The 16,560-nt window shown below is 51.4% G+C and overlaps 2 protein-coding genes across 3 annotated transcripts; one reads left to right on the top strand and one right to left on the bottom strand.

Moving 5' to 3' along the window:
- Positions 1–2,930: 2,930 nt before the first annotated feature.
- Positions 2,931–8,339, top strand: HGH1 (HGH1 homolog). Its single transcript, XM_031947393.1, has 6 exons — positions 2,931–3,553; positions 3,745–3,845; positions 3,935–4,033; positions 4,504–4,595; positions 4,696–4,818; positions 7,357–8,339. The coding sequence occupies exons 1-6, from the start codon at positions 2,958–2,960 to the stop codon at positions 7,501–7,503; spliced, it is 1,158 nt and encodes a 385-aa protein (XP_031803253.1). The 5' UTR covers positions 2,931–2,957; the 3' UTR covers positions 7,504–8,339.
- A 488-nt stretch (positions 8,340–8,827) lies between these two features.
- LOC100922017 (testis-specific serine/threonine-protein kinase 5-like) lies at positions 8,828–16,322 on the bottom strand. Of its 2 annotated transcripts, none has more exons than XM_003760527.3 (8): positions 15,452–16,322; positions 13,671–13,778; positions 13,197–13,399; positions 11,871–11,926; positions 11,132–11,264; positions 10,384–10,499; positions 9,859–10,032; positions 8,828–9,635 (listed from the first exon to the last, which is right to left on the bottom strand). In XM_003760527.3, exons 1-8 carry the CDS (start codon positions 15,653–15,655, stop codon positions 9,205–9,207), a joined length of 1,425 nt encoding a protein of 474 aa, XP_003760575.1. In that variant the 5' UTR covers positions 15,656–16,322; the 3' UTR covers positions 8,828–9,204. The 2 variants fall into 2 exon arrangements, with proteins under 2 accessions (XP_003760575.1, XP_031803252.1); XM_031947392.1 differs by having other exon boundaries at positions 9,874–10,032.
- Between the last annotated feature and the right edge of the window lie 238 nt (positions 16,323–16,560).

Below are 16,560 nucleotides of genomic sequence, written 5' to 3'. Positions count from 1 at the left end.
GATGAAAAGCATGATGTAGTATGATGTCATGGAAAGAGTGCTAGATTTGGTGCCATAAAAGACTAGGAGTCAAACAAATTCTGACACCTCAGTGGCTCAGCAAATAGACTGCTGAGTCTGAAGTCTAAAACATCTGGTTCAAATCCAGTCTCAGACACTAGCTGTGTAACCCTGGGCCATTCCCTTCAGCTCTACCTGCCTCAGTTTCCTTAACTGTAAATTGGGGGTAATAATAGTACCTACTTCACAGGATTGTTATGAGGATCAAATGAGATTATATTTGTAAAGTTATTGGTATACAGTAGGCATTTAATGCATGCTTATTTCTTTCCTTCTTTTAACATTTAATTCCTGTATGATTATGCTGAGCAATTAATTGGTAACTCATTAAGTTAGATATATCTTGGACAGACACCTTCAATGTATTTGAAAAAGGAAAGTGGTCTGGATAATATCAGGAAAACTACATGATTGTGACTGTGTCCAGTTGCTACATGCTGCCCAAACACCATTTTTAAAAAATACCCACATTCTTCTAGTAATGCATACAGAAGAGTGCATTGTGAGGTCCAGGAGCAATGCAGAGATGCACAGCGGATTGCAACCTAGTAATGCACACAGAAGAGTGCATCGGGAGGTCCAGGAGCAATGCAGAGATGCACAGGAGATTAAAACTAGTAATGCACACAGAAGAGTGCATCGGGAGGTCCAGGAGCAATGCAGAGATGCACAGCGGATTGCAACCTAGTAATGCACACAGAAGAGTGCATCGGGAGGTCCAGGAGCAATGCAGAGATGCACAGGAGATTAAAACTAGTAATGCACACAGAAGAGTGCATCGGGAGGTCCAGGAGCAATGCAGAGATGCACAGGAGATTAAAACTAGTACTGCACACAGAAGAGTGCATCGGGAGGTCCAGGAGCAATGCAGAGATGCACAGGAGATTAAAACTAGTAATGCACACAGAAGAGTGCATCGGGAGGTCCAGGAGCAATGCAGAGATGCACAGGAGATTAAAACTAGTAATGCACACAGAAGAGTGCATCGGAGGTCCAGGAGCAATGCAGAGATGCACAGGAGATTAAAACTAGTAATGCACACAGAAGAGTGCATCGGGAGGTCCAGGAGCAATGCAGAGATGCACAGGAGATTAAAACTAGTAATGCACACAGAAGAGTGCATCGGGAGGTCCAGGAGCAATGCAGAGATGCACAGGAGATTAAAACTAGTAATGCACACAGAAGAGTGCATCGGGAGGTCCAGGAGCAATGCAGAGATGCACAGGAGATTAAAACTAGTAATGCACACAGAAGAGTGCATCGGGAGGTCCAGGAGCAATGCAGAGATGCACAGGAGATTAAAACTAGTAATGCACACAGAAGAGTGCATCGGGAGGTCCAGGAGCAATGCAGAGATGCACAGGAGATTAAAACTAGTAATGCACACAGAAGAGTGCATCGGGAGGTCCAGGAGCAATGCAGAGATGCACAGGAGATTAAAACTAGTAATGCACACAGAAGAGTGCATCGGGAGGTCCAGGAGCAATGCAGAGATGCACAGGAGATTAAAACTAGTAATGCACACAGAAGAGTGCATCGGGAGGTCCAGGAGCAATGCAGAGATGCACAGGAGATTAAAACTAGTAATGCACACAGAAGAGTGCATCGGGAGGTCCAGGAGCAATGCAGAGATGCACAGGAGATTAAAACTAGTAATGCACACAGAAGAGTGCATCGGGAGGTCCAGGAGCAATGCAGAGATGCACAGGAGATTAAAACTAGTAATGCACACAGAAGAGTGCATCGGGAGGTCCAGGAGCAATGCAGAGATGCACAGCGGATTGCAACCTTACCGAAAGGGACTTTTCCTGCATCATGACCTGGCAGTGATGGGTGCGCAAGGGGAAGAAAGCCAGTGACAGCGCGGCAACCACAAAGTACCCAGGCTGAAGGGAACACCGGGCAAGTGACGGAGGCGGGGCCTCGCAGCTCTGACTGTGTGATGCTCTATTACACAAAAACACACATAAGGATGAGAACCCGGATCCCTGGCAATAACGTTACCGTCCCGCTGCACGTGAGGCAGCCTAGCATGCAGGAAGACCATTGCCTTTAAGAAATTTACTAGCAGGGTGACTCCGGGCAATCAGTCTCTCCAATTACAGGATCGAAGAAGGCATCGTATATGTCAGTGGAAATATTTAGAACAGATAAGGAGGTAAGAGTAGATGTTGTTTACCTCTCAGAAAAACTCCGAGATCCGCCAGCCTACTGTCTCCCTGGGTATCGGGAGTTTTCTGAGAGCGAGCTCTGCCTTGGGGATAACGTTCTGCCACATACTCGCTTGTTCTCCATAGACTGCAGCCCCCATAATGCATCTCACGAACTTTGGCCCTGGTGGGTCACGCTGATTGGCCGCCTCCTTCAGACTGCCCCGCCCCTTCCTCCAGGCGCGGCCCCCTCCCATTGGCTGTGCTTAGATGCACGTGGTGGGGAGGCAGTAGCTGCAGCCGCTGCCTAGAGGTAAAGCTTGGGTTGGGGGCGCCCCTATGTACCCCTGGTCTTCGGCCACCCCAGGTAGTTTCGACCCCCTGGAGCCCGGGAGGAGGAGGAGCACACCTCGCTCTTTGCGGGGGCTTTAGGGGCGGAGGGAGGGGAAGGGACCCTCCTGAGGGCTCGTGGGGTACGGGAGAGAGCTTTAGGTGAGCGATCCGGGCCCCGGCTGCCTAATGGAAGAGTCTGGGAGAGCTGAAGCCCCAGGTCCCTTCCAGCGGCTGTGAGTGAGGGTCTGCAGACTGCTGGGGTATCCTTTTAATTTGTCTCCTGATTTATGAGGAACTATATTGAATTTGAGTATATCAGAATTCTCCAGGTGTGTGACATTTGAAAAGTCACTGACAGCTTGTGGTTTGCACTTTCATCCCCCCCCCCCCCCCCCCCCCCCCCCCCCCGCCCAGATGAGCCGCATGGATTCCACCGAGGAGGTAGCGGACGTGGCGAGGGAGCTCGTGACCTTTCTGACCCAAACCGCCCGGCCAGACGTCCAGGCAGAGGCAGCGCGCCACGTCCTGGGACTGACGGGGTCCGAGACCGGCCGCTCCCTGCTGGTGGCGCAGGCGGGGCTGCTGCAGGCCTTGGTGAAGCTCATGGACGCCCCCCCTGCGGCGGGGGCCGGGTCAGTGGGGGACGCCTGGCGGGCCATGGTGAACCTGTGCGCAGAGCCCAACGTCCACATCTCCATGCTGGCCGAGCTGCCCCAGCTCCCTGTGCAGCTGCTGGGCCGGGCGCTAGCCCCAAACTGGCCCTGGGCCGGAGAGGCTGCAGCCGCGCTGGCCAATCTGAGCCGGGAGTCGGAGCCCATCAGGGAGCTGCTGGGCAAGAGGCTGGAGTGCAGCAGTGACAAGGCAAGTCAGGAGCCCAGCCTGGCCCTAATTGTGACTGCCTTGACCACGCCCGGCTATAACCCCCATTCCCCTCTCCACTACCTGGCCTCCCTGCTCTCCAACCTCAGCCACCTCCCGCGAGTCCGAGCCTTCTTGCTGGACCCTAACAGGTAGGGGGAGAGGAGGACCCTGGGAGCTGTTGGGAGGGCCGGGCCCCTGCGGGTGGGTGCCAGAAGCCCCCGCCACTGCTCCGGTGCTGGGGTCAGGCCTGGGTCCCGCGCAGCCCCTCTCCTCGGCCCTGCTGACGGTGGGGCGGCGGTGGGGGGAGGTTACCGGTCCCTCTCACGTTCCGCCCTCCCAGGCGTCTGATCCAGCGGCTCCTGCCTCTCATCCACTGGCCAGACTCTGCTGTCCCCAGGATAGGGGTGGTGGGCACGCTGAGGAACTGCTGCTTTGAGCACGGTGAGTAGCCCAGAGCTGTGAGGGCAGCGCCAGCAGGAGAAGGGGAGCGGGGGGTGGCGGGGTCCCTCGCTGACTCCCCCTTCCTCTAGGTTCCCATGAGTGGCTCCTGGGTCCCCAAGTGGAGCTGCTTACCTTCCTGCTGATGCCGCTGGCTGGCCCTGAGGAACTCACGGAGGAGGAGATGGATCGTGAGCTGGGCTGGTGGGCCCAGGGGATGGGGAAGGGGTGGCCCAGGGGCTTTTTTAGAGCCCCGAGGATCCTACAGTGTTAGAACAATATTGAATAGTCCCCACAGAGGTCTAAAGCAGGTAGGCAGTACAATGGATAGACTCTGGGTTTGAGTTCGAATTCGCCTCACAGGCCTCTAACCTGTTTGTGTCAGTTTGCTCATCTGTAAAATGGAGATAGTATCTGCCTCACAGGGTTGTTAAGGTGATCAAATGATGTACTTAGCAGTGTCTGGCACATAACAGCCAGTTAATAAATGCTGGTTACTATGGTCTTCTACCTCCCGCTTATCCCCTAAAAGAGAGAAACTAAGACAGAGAGAGGATAAGGGACTGGAACCTGGGTCTTCTAGCTATTGGCTGGGCCCTTTGGGTCCTTGACATGGGAAACTTGGGATATATCCAGGAAGTCAGATCCATGGTCTCCCCAGGATTGCCAATGGACCTGCAGTACCTGCCCCCAGACAAGGAGCGTGAGCCAGATGCTGAAATCCGAAAGATGCTCATTGAGACCATTATGTTGGTGAGCTAGACAAGTCCTGGGGGCCCAGGGATCTGCTTGTACCCTTCCTCCTTTTCCTGCCTGGTGCAGCCAGATCCCCTGATCTTCCATCTCCCTGTAGCTCACAGCCACAGCTCCCGGACGGAAACTAGTGAAGGATCAAGGGGCTTATCTGGTGCTGAGGGAGCTGCATACCTGGGAACCGAATCCTGAGGTCCGGCTGGCCTGTGAGAAACTCATTCAGGTAAGTGGGAAGGACAGGGATGGTCCAAGAGTGTTTCCTTACTTTCCCTTACTCTGTGCCCTCAGTTCGGTAAGGTTTGAGTGTGGCACTCCATGGCCGATGCTTTCTCCCTTCCACATTCTGTAGTTAGATCTGAACCCTTTAGAGCAATCAGTCAATAAGTATTTATTAGGCTCCTCCTGTAGGTTTGGCACTGTGCTAAGTTCAAAGTGTTCAGCAATTAGAATGAGATGATCCTTGTTTACAAGGCGCTTATAAGTCCAATGGGAAAGATAACAAAGTCACAAATAAATATAAAATGAATGAATATGCGTAGATGCAAAGTTGAAGATAGTTTTGGAAGTAGGCCACAAATAGTTCTGGGAATCAGAAAAGGCTTCAAGCAGGAGGGAATGCTGAAACTTTAATTTGGCAGAAGGAAGGAGTTCTTTGCAGTTGTGGGAAAGACAACTAGTGAAAAAGCACATTGGAAGATAGAATGGAGGGGCAAAGATGGGATCAAAGAGTATGAGAGGGAATCTCCAATGAGAGTAGGAAGATGGATGGGGACCAGGGTATGAAGAGTTTCAAAAGCTACCCAGAGGTCCTAAAAGTAATAGGGAGCTATTGGGGTTCATTGAGCAGGAGAGTGACATGATCAGTTTTGTACTTAAGGGAAATGACTTCAGCAACTTTTTGTAGGATATGCTGGAGTGGTAAGAGATTGGAAGCCAGAAGACTAAATAGGAGGGTGTTGCAATAATCAGGGAGATTTGATGAGAGTCTGAACATAAATGATAGCTTTGTGAATGGAGAAAGGGGATATGATGTAAAACAATGTAACAGTAGAAATGGCAAAATTTCGCATCTCATTCAATCAATATGTAGGGTGAATACGAATGAGGGGGAACAGCTAAGTGGTGCAGTAGAAAGAGCACTGGCCCTGGTGTCAGTAGGGCTTGAGTTCAAATGAGGCCTCAGGTACTAGTCACTGTGTGATCCTGAGCAAGTCACTTATCCATGATTGCTGCAACCAAAAAAAAAAAAAAAATCAGAGTCAAGGAGGCTAACCTTGGCACCTAGAAAGATGGTGGTGCCTTTTTGAGAAATAATAGTGAAGTCTGAAGGAAGGAAAGGTTTTGGAGGAAAGGTAATGAATTCAGTTTGGGGTATATCTCTGGGTCCTCCATATGGAATGAAGTTCAGGGGAGAGATGAGGCTGGCTGTGGAGGTAGAAGTGCTGGATTTATAGATCCGTGGGTCATCTTCATAGAGATGAAGCACTTGGGAGCTCCTCATGTTCCCAAGGAAGCAAGGGTGGAAAGGACCACCTCGGGGAACGTTCACAGTTAGGGGCCATGAGAAGGAAAGGCTAGACAGGAAAGTAATATCACGAAAATCCAGGGAGGAGTGTGTTTAGGAGAGTGTGATCAGCAATATCAAATGCAGCAGAGGTCAGGATAGGGAATAGGAATAGAGGAAGAGGAAGAGATGATCAGATTTGTCAATGAAGAGGTTGTGGACAACTTTACTTGAGTGATGAGCTTGGAAGCCAGATTGCAAAGTGTTGAGTGAAATGAGAGGAGGGGAAGCAACTGTAGACAGTTTTTTCTAGGATAGTTGACAAAAGGAGGAGAGACATGTGACAGTAATCTGAGGGGATGATAGGGTCCAGTGAAGGATTATTTTTTTTTTTTTTGGGGAGAAGAAAATCGGGTATCTTTGAGAAACCAGGAGGTAAGGGGAGGGAGGAAGGGAGAGAGGGAGGAAGGAAAAGAGAGAGAGATAGAGACAGACAGACAGACAGACAAGAAATCTGAATAACAAGGGGATGAAAATAGAACCAAAGGCACAGGGAGAAGAGTTGATCTTGACAAGAAGAGTCACATCATTGACAGAGACTTGGGGAATGGAAGATAAGAGTGGGGAAAGACAATTGCTTTTGAACAAAAGGTAAAAGAGACCATTTATATGAAATGGTCTCAGATTTTCTCAGTAAAACAAGAGGGGAAGATTGCAGCTCAGAGAAGAGAAAGGGGAATTGTGGGAAGAGGTTTGGAATAACTGTGAGAAGATAGGGAATCAATGAAGAATAAAAATGCTGCCTTGCTACAATGTGGGCCCAGCCAAGTTTGGATAACATGATTTATAATGTATCTTGTCAGCATCATTGTGTGACTTCTCTAGTTCTATTCAGTGGAGGTTGTTAGGGATTAATATAGGACTGGGGTGGCAAGAGATGAGTGGTGATAAGATGTGGGGGGGCCCTGTGCCCCTCCTATGCCAGCCTCTGAGCTACCAGCCTGTGCCCAGGGCTTCCTCTTCAGATTATCTGATCCCAAGCCCTCTCCCATAAGGAGTCTCTCTTCTCCGTGACACTCCTCTGAATGCTAGAAGACAGCCTTTATATCTAGGCCTTTTCCTCCCTTTGCCTCCACGTTGCTGAGTCTTCTCTCATGGGCAGCAGAAAACTCCTGAGTCCTATAGCTTGGTGGGAGCCCCAACCTGCACATGTCCTTAGGCCTGAACTCATGATTCCCCTTCCCCATGCCTGAGCAGGTGCTGATTGGGGATGAACCAGAGGCAGGCATGGAAAACCTTCTAGAAGTGACTGTCCCCCCAGATGTAGAGCAGAGGTTGCAGCAGCTGGACCAGCAGGAGCAGCAACAGCTTCAGCAGGAACGAGAAGAGGCTGGCCAGCCCTAGAGCAGGCCCCATAACCTGGGATCTTGCTGATGGGGCCCTGTACCCCTCCCCATGCCTTTTTGCCCTCTGACCAGAGGGCTCTTGTGACCGCTAGCCCCGCTGGAGGTTGTGCCCAGGCTGCTGGGCTCGAGGAACCAGCCTTCTTTCCCTTGTCTTTCTGTGGGTGGGCGAAGCCTGGCTCCCATCAGTCTCTGTACTTAATCTGCCTCCCACTTCAGCTTGTTAAGAATCTGCCCTAGGCCAGGGGTGAGGAGTGGGCAACAAACACCGCTGGGGTGCTGGATGTGTCCCCAGAATGACTGTGGGCCAGGCCCGTTGCCAGGCCCTCCCTTCCCTTGGAGAGCTCTGGAATTTGTGTCTGTACTTCTCACTGAGCCTAATACCTACTGTTGTGGTCAAGCGGGGCAAGTCTCTGTGACAGCCCTCCACATTGGAAGACAGCTGTCATTGTCTTCCTCCTCCCCACCTAGTTTCTTTCACCAGTTCCTATTGTCATGATCTCCAAACCTTTCACTATTCTGTGGGACCTCCTCTTCACAGGTCTCAATGCATTAATGTCCTTCGTAAAATGTGGTGCTCAAATCCAAACACCAAAGGTGATCAAAGTAGAGGAGTGGACAAGAGGGCCATCACCTCCCTAATCCGGGACTCTGTGCCTTTATCAAAACAGCATTCTATGTCATACTATTGCTTTATATTCCCGGAATATATTTTTACACACACTGTTGACTTAAATCCATTCCTCTTCCTCCTCCCTCCTCCCTCCTCTGTGTGGTTGATTTTTTTGAGCCCGAAACTAGGAGTTTACATTTATTCCTATTAAATGTCATGTTGATTCAGTTCATTCTTCCAGCCTTTTCAAATCCCTCTCAGCCACATCATCATCATCATCATCATCATCATCATCATCATCATCTCTAAGTCGGATCGACATTGCTTCTATGACTTCATCTAGATCATTGGTTAAAAATGTAGAACAGCATAAGACCGAGAACACAAGTTTTCCCACAGTGACCATAATCTTATTCGTCACTGAGCTTGGTCTGAATGTTCTACTGATTTCAATCTCCCTACCTGTACTGTTGTCCACCTCGGATTTGTCCACAAAGGTAATGTGTTTGCAAACAAATTTTCCTGGCACCTAGGCATAATTCAGGAGGTACCAGAAGTTTTCATGCAGTCCTAAACTTAGTGCATACAGACTTGAGCTTGAAACTGCATGAAGATTTTTGGGATCCCCTGTACTATGTCTTATCTTTTCCTGACTTACCAGTTCAGTAACCTCATTTCCAAGTGTCCTATATAATCTTTTTTGGATAAACCCACTCTGCTCGCTACCTCTCAAGTACCTACAAAAGGAGCTTCTATTAGAATAACAGAAAATCACTTCTGAGAACTTTGTGGAAGACTTCATGAGAGGGAGGGCTGTTGTGGTTTGAGGTGGTCTGGGTGACCCTTGGTGTTCATTTCTATTCTCCGATTTTCTGAGGAGGTTGCACGTGAATGGGGCCTATGTCTGATTAGAGGCTTCTCTAGGTTAGAGGGAGACTGCCTTTCCTTTCCCTGTCGGCATACCCCCAATTCCTAGTCCAAGTCCCCCCATCCCTCCCCCAGAGACATCTCCAGCAGCTCTGACAGAATAAATACTTTATCTGGCCCCTGTCCCCACTCCCCTTACCCAATCCAACCCCTTCCCATCCCTCAGTTGACCAGGCGGTGCAGCGGGGCTTTCCGAATCACAGACATAGAGTAGAGGGACAGAATCTGCCGGGAAGCGCTGGGCCCGGCTAGGCTGCCCCCTGAAGGGCTCTGGGGCCCTATTCCTGCCCATGATGGCAAGCTCCCAGTCTTGTGGAAATTAGGCTTCAGGCTGGCCAGTATGCTGGGCCGACCTATTGATGGAGGGCGAGTGGGTGGGGATGCAGGGCCGGGACCCGGACCCAACGGCTGTGCCAGCTGGGTAGATGGCAGCTGGAGGAGGGAACTGGGAGGCCGAAGCAGGGTCGTTGCCGACAGCTCGCTTGTTGGGGCCTGCTCAGAGCTGGTCTCGGGGGGCCCCTCAAGCATCCTTATGGTTGCAGGGATCAGGGCTCCTGCTTCCTGGTCCTGTGGTTCAGATCCCTCCAATTCTTCTATAACACAGAGTGGGAGTGAAGGGGCCCCTGGGTGACAGGGCCAGGGTTCAGGAAAAGAGGGGCTGAGGAAAGAAGGATTTGGTTTCTGGGAGGGGGATCCCCAGGAGAAGCTCCACAGATCACCTCAGGAGCTTCTGGCTTGGAGGGGAAGAAGGGTTCTGCCATGGGCGGAAGGAGTTTTGGCTCTGGGCTCAGGGCGTGAGGGTGCGGGAGAAGTTACCTGATGCCAGCTCACCCGTCAGGGCTTTCTCCTCAGTCCCTGGCGTAGCACTGAGCACATTGTGGAACAGGGCATGGGACGCAGGCAGCATCCAGCAGTGGGAAGCCACCTGCTGCAGGCCCAGCCGGGCTCTCGGCCGCAGCTGGAGCAGACCCTGGATCAGGTCCTGGCACTCTGGGTGGGGATGAGGGGGAAATGTCAGGGAGGGGGGCACACTCTTGGCAGGACTGGCTCACTTTCTCCCCGGCCTCCCTACTCCCAACGCCGCCTTCATCTCTGTGACTAGTCTTGGAGTTGAGACTCCCCACACATTGCTGTGCAGCTCCCTGCCTCCAACCTGGTGGTTAAGGGAGGCCTGCAGAGCTAAAAGGGATGTGAGAACTTTCTTTAATCCAATCAACTCCACTTATTTTACTGAGGAGGAAAAGATCTGGTAGAGTGTCTTTCCCCAAGTCATGCTACCAGGGGGCAGAGACAGGATCTGAACCAGATTCTCTAACTCTGGATCCATTAAAACTAAATTACCTTGGGACAGGCTGGGCCGGAAGGCCAGGCTCTGGCGCATGAGGTGCAGCATTTTGTGGGGTTGTCTCTCCTTGAAGGGCAGTTTCCCTGTCACCATGGCATAAAGGATCACGCCACTGCATAAGGGACAGACCTGTCATCACCATCGCACCAAGCCCCCTATTTTTACAAAGAGCTTTCCTCAAAACAACCCTGTGAGGTGGGTAGTCCGAGCAGTACTGCCCCTATTTACAGAGGGGAAGAGTGAAACTGGGGAAAGCCGGGGAGAGCTGATGCTAAGGGGCACAGACCTAGCTGGTGAGCCACAGAGCTTCCATCGCCAGGCCCACTTAGTCCTGTACGAAGGGTTTTCCTCAGGCTATTTTACCAAGGTGCCAAGGTCAGTCACTTGCCCAAGGTCTCACCATTAGGGTCAGAGCCAAGATCTGAATGCCTGAGTGGGCCAGAGGAGGAGCTCTGAGGTCCACTCCGGGCCTGAGTCTAAGGGCCCCCTCAGCCCCTTCAGTCCTTGCCGTGGGACTTCTCTAGGCCCTCTGTGGTGAGCCCTTGCCCCTTACACAGTTCCCACTAAGTTCCTTGTCATGTTTATGTTGTTCCCCTGGAGCTCCGGGGCTCCCAGTCCTTCCTGTGTGGGGCTTGCTCCCTGTCTGCTTCCCAGGGCACCCCTGCCCCTGCCCCCTGCCTCCTCCTCTAGAGATCCCTGTATGTTCAGGGCTCTCCTCTGGGCCCCCACGGCCCGCTCACTCACAGACTCCACAGGTCAGCCTGTTCCCCATTATACTTCTTGCTCATGAGGATCTCAGGGGCTGTATAGGCCACAGAGCCACAGAATGTGCTCAGCAGAGAATTCTTCACTGCGGTCCGATTGGCAAAGCCAAAATCTGAGGGGGGCGGAGGAGGATTTGGTGAGGATAAGGTGCAGAAGAAGGGCTGCTTCAAGGGGAGACAAATCTTCCTTGAATTTCAGTATTTGTCAGAGGTCCTTCACTCTGTTAGAATTTGTTTTTAAATTTACAAAATACAGAAGAAACCATATCAAAGTAGTTTTCAAAATATTTCAGAAGCCCCGTTCATGAGCCCCAGGTCTGTGCTAAGGATAAGCTCAAAAAATATCAGTGACATTACTACTAATCATTAATGATACTTGAAGACATGAGAATTTTAACGTCTATAAGAGACATTGTCACAGAATTTAACCTGGATGGGACCTCCCAGGCCATCTTAGCTCAGCCCTCTTTCTGAAGGACAATTCCCTCCCCAACAACTGATCATCCAGCTTTTGCTTGAAGACATTCAGGAGAGAGCAATCTCCAGAGGCTGCCCATTCCATTTTGGTCAGTTTGTGCTTTATTTTGTGACAAAATCCAAAGAGGAAAAGATAGCTCCACAGGGAAGAGGGGAGAGATTCTGACACACTAATAGAAGAGCTTGGGTGAGAAGAAGGGCTTCAGTCTTTTGAAAAGGGTGGGACAGGGGTAGGGTCTTACCAGTCAGCTTCACAAACCCTCGATCATCCAGCAGGATGTTCTCACACTTTAAATCCCTGTTAAGAAAGAGAGGAAAGGTAAGGACAGGAGTTGGTTCTGGCTGAGAGTCAGAGGCCAGGGGCAATCATGGGGGGAGGTCTGAGGCCAGGTGTTAGGTCTGATGGAGGGTAGAGAGGTGGCACAGTGGATGGAGTGCCAGGCCTGGAGTCAGGAAGCTCATCTTCCTGAGTTCAAAGCCAGCTTCAGACACTTTTTAGCTGTGGGACTCTGGGCAAGTCAATCCTGTTTGCCTCAGTTTACTCATCTATAAAATGAGCTGGAGAAGGAAAAGGCAAACCCCTCCAGTATCTTTGCCAAGGAAACTCCAAATGGGGTCACAAAGTGTTGGATGTGACCGAACACCAACAAAGAGTGGTATTGGGGCTGAGCTTCTGAGGTCAGGACGTTCTACTTCTGTGTCCTGGTCTGTCCTTTGACTTCCTCCCTGGGGACTTGGCCCTACCAATTAATCCCTCTCTTTCATCTTCCATTTTCCCCTGAAGAATGTCTTCCTTTATATGTTGCCAGTTGTAATCCTCCCATAATGCTGCTGCCCCAAACCTTCCACTATTCCCTCACCTCATTTAGCAGCTGCCCTCTGATCGTTGTGAGGATCACACCCAGTGAGTAGCAGGCACGTGCTGAGCGCTCCACAGTTATCTCATTTGATCTTCACAACAACCCTGGGAGGCAGGTGCTATTATCATCCCCGTTTTACAGATGAGAAAATTGAGGCAATCTGAGGTTAAGTCGCTTGCCATATACAGCTATTAAATGTGAAAGGCCAGATTTGAGTCCCCCCCTCCCCATTTAGAGTCTTGCTCTAACTGGGCTTTTTATGTCACGAGCCTTGTCCTCTGCTCTGTGTTCCCGGCAGAAGAGGCCTCCAGCTTAACATCCCATCAGACTTCACCCAGGCCCATCTCAGAGGCTGGCTCCTCCTTCCCCCTCCCTATCTCACCCACCCACATGGGTTCGTGCTCCTGGATCCCTTATCGAAGGAGGACCCCCACCCAGGATGGTATAAGATCCTTGACCCCAGAGAGGATTTCGTTTCCATCTTTGGAGTTCTCAGCGCCTAGCAGAGTGTCTGGCCCCCAGGTGAGCTTCTGTATGTTTGTGGAGCGGAAGGCTGTGGCAGTCTGGGATTAAGGCAAAACTGACTCTGGGGCAAAGCCCACCCCGGTGACAGGCTCCTCTTGGGCCGGAGAGAAGCTGGAGGCAGGACTGCCAGGCCTGGGATGGAGTCTCAGGACCGCGTGGGGCAGGTTTCCAGCCCCCCCTCACCGGTGAACAATGCCCACGTTGTGGCAGTGGGCCACAGCACTGACAAGCTGTCGGAAGAGCCTTCTGGCCTCTTCCTCCTCCAACCCAGGGCAGCAGCGCCGGTCCGACGTGGCGTTGATGTGCTCCAGCAAGTCTCCGCGCGAGGCAAGCTCCAGAACAAGGTAGGAGCGCTGGCTGTTCCGGTACGTCTCGTAAAGCTGAATCTGTTCCCCAGGGGACAGCCATCCTCAGGCCTCACCGGGGTGTGCTTCAAGGAGGCAGGGCAGGGCAGACAGAGAGATGGAGAGGGGCTGCCCCAAACCCCAACTGTTAGAGGAGCTGCCGGGTCAGGGGGAGGAGGTGGCTGAGCGGGGCACTTTAGGGGCTCTAGTGGGGAGGGGGCTTCACAAGGGCCAGCCTCTGCAAGATGGGAAACCAGTGGAAAAGGGATCATAGTCCCTCCTCCTTCCCTCCCTGGTCCCATCCTTAGCTCACCACATTCAGGTGCTTGTAGGTGGCATTGAGGGAGTAGATCTCTCGGGGAAGGAACTTCCTCGAGTATTCTAAGGGGGCTTCAGCTGTAGATATTATCTTAATGGCTACCTGTGGGGGGAGGGAAGTGGAATAAAGGAAAAGGCCTAGAACAGGCCCCCCGGGATCTTGGGATGGGGTCCGCCCTGCCATGCTGAGATCAGCAAGCTGTCAGGGAAGGACATTCCTCAGTCCTTATTGCTGCTCCTGGCCCATACTAAGCGTTCACTGACTGACTGACCGATAATGGGGAGAGACAAGGCCTGCCCTTATGGAACTCTGTAACTTCCATGCTTTTCCTAGTTTGCTCTCAGGAGCTGCCTGGAACAGGTAGAATCCCCTTTCCTTCGGACAATTTTCAGATGTTTGAAGGTGGCTGTCGTGACTCGTAAGTCTTCTCTTTCCCTTATTAAACACTCCCCAGGCCATAGGATTAAGAGGCAAAAGGAACTTTAGAGATTGAAATGCATCCTTTTACAGATCAAAAAAAGAAAATTTAGAGGGGCCTTTTGGCAGGGGGGGTGGGGGGAGGTTGCTCAAAGAGACACAAAAACAGTTATAAACATGGTCCTTATCACTCCAAGTCCAGGGTTCTTTCCACTATAGCCTGATAACATTCCTCTCTTAGGCAAGTGAGCGATGCAGCTGGATAGGGAGCTGGACCTGGAGTCAGGAAGGCCAGGGTTTAAGTCCATCCTCAAATACTTATTAAGTGCCTCATCAGTAAAATGGGGATAATAGCATTTCCCCTCCCAGAGGTATCATGAGGATAAAATGAGATCTTTGTAAAATGCTTTGTAGGCCCTAAAATGTTACATACACACTAGCTACTGCTTGTTTTAACACTCCCTCAGGAAAGCCTTCACATGTTTTAAGATACTGATCCACTTCTCTCCTAAGCCCTCCTGTCACTGTAGTTCCTGTGGCTAATCCACCTAGGCCATAGTGACCATTTGCCCCCCCAGTGACCAGTGTGGTCACTCAGTTCTGGACTCTCTTTAGATAATGTGGTTTTCACAATCAGCCATGATGCCTCAGACAGGACCTGACCAAACAGCGAGATTTACCTTAAGAGAGCTTAGTTTTCACTTCTAAATACTCAGTGTTATCATCACCTATTAGCCCAGTTCTAGGGATCTGGTAGCTCCCCAAGAAGGTAATGGTTAAATGGACTTGAGCAGAATATAGGGAAGGGAGCTGGGTGGCCCAGTGGAGAGAGAGCACCAGGCCTGGAGCCAGGAAAACTCCTTTTTCCTGAGTTCAGATCCTGCCCCAGATGCTCATTAGCTTGTGATTCTGGGCAAGTCATTTCACTCTGTTTGCCTGTTTCTTCATCTATAAAATGAGCCACTCCAGCATCTTTGCCAAGAAAACCCCAGACAGGGTCACTGAGAGTCGGGGACAACTGAAATGACGGAGGAACAAGAAGAACACAGGGACATTATTACTGCCTTTAAATGTCTGAAGGTCTGTCCTCCAGAAGAGGGATCAGTGGGTCTGCTGGGTCTAAGGAAGATTGAAGTGCGAGAAATGAATGGATAAAAATTGCAGAGAGGCAGATAAAAGCACTCAGATTGTGGGCCCTGCTCGGGAGGAGCAGGCTGGCCTGGGAGGGGGATCTCTGTTCTTTAGGTTATAGCCGGGGCTGGCCCTGGGGAAACCCTGGCTGGGGACCCAGGTGGGGGACTCCCCCCCCCCCCGGCCATCCCTCCATTCTGTCATTCCGCCCTGTCCCAGGCGCTCACCATAGTGTGGCGCTTGGCTCTCAGATCCGAGGACAGCTTGTAGTTTTGGCGCATCCTCTCGTGGGTAGCGTATCCCAGGTAGACTTTGGAGAAAGCTCCCGAACCGATCTTCTTGGAGGAGAGCAGATAGCCATTGTCTCGGCACTCCCGCACCTGATCCATGAACGCGCGCCGGTTCGAGTCTCTTTTGCTGCTGCTCTTCATGATGTGGCTGGGGATCCAGGGGAGGTGGGGCAGCTGGCAAGCTCACCTGGTCGTAGAGGGAAACAGGGGGCTGGGCAGCTCGACCTCCTCCAGAGAGACTGATCAGGGCCAGCGCTTGTGCAGGAGACCGGGGTGAGGGCAGGGGAGGTGTCCCAAAAGGAGGCGCCACCCCAGACTCCCCACTCTGCTCAGGAGCAAGGACTAGGCATTTGCAAGGACTGAGTTCTCTTGTTGGGCAGGACGTGCTACTGCGGCTTTGGACTGGGTATGGAAGTGATTCTAGAATAGAAGCTCACTTGGTAGTTCTGGAACCTGGACCTGCATTGTCCTTTCCAGGCTGCTGTCCTCTGCTTGGGCTCCCGTCCCTGCCACACGAGATGGTCCCGAAGCCATTCTTTCCCTGCCGGGCAATTGCTCTCAGCAGTGACCCGGCCACCCAGAATCAGAGCCTCGGAGGAGACCCAGTCCATGCTTCGCAGGGATCTCTGAGAAGTGGTTACCCTGGCTGCCTCTGCTTGAAGACCTCCCGGGATGGGGAGCCCATCCCCCTTGGAGGCTGGCTCTAATGATCAAGAAGCTGCTGCTTTTATGAGCCTCTCTGCAACTTTCCCTCTTCTCTCTTTCAATCAATCACTCAACAAACACTTATTAAGCACCTACTGTGTGCCAATCACAATGCTAACCCTGGGAATAAAAAGGCAAAAGTGAAACAATCCTCCTCAAGAAGGCACTAAGTATGCAGCATAGATTTGGAGCTGGAAGGAATCTTAGAAAGTAGAGTCACTCCTCATTTTACAGATGAGGAAACTGAGGCATGGAGAAGTTAAGTGACTTGTCCCAAGTCATACAGCTAATAAATGTTCAAAGTGGGATTTAAATTCAGTTCTTCCTGACTCCAGATAAGA

This window comes from Sarcophilus harrisii, chromosome 1 (genome assembly GCF_902635505.1).
Source record: "Sarcophilus harrisii chromosome 1, mSarHar1.11, whole genome shotgun sequence".
Lineage (NCBI taxonomy): Eukaryota > Metazoa > Chordata > Mammalia > Dasyuromorphia > Dasyuridae > Sarcophilus > Sarcophilus harrisii.
Note: the sequence above shows the minus strand (reverse complement) of the source record. Positions and strands in the feature narration are given on the sequence as shown.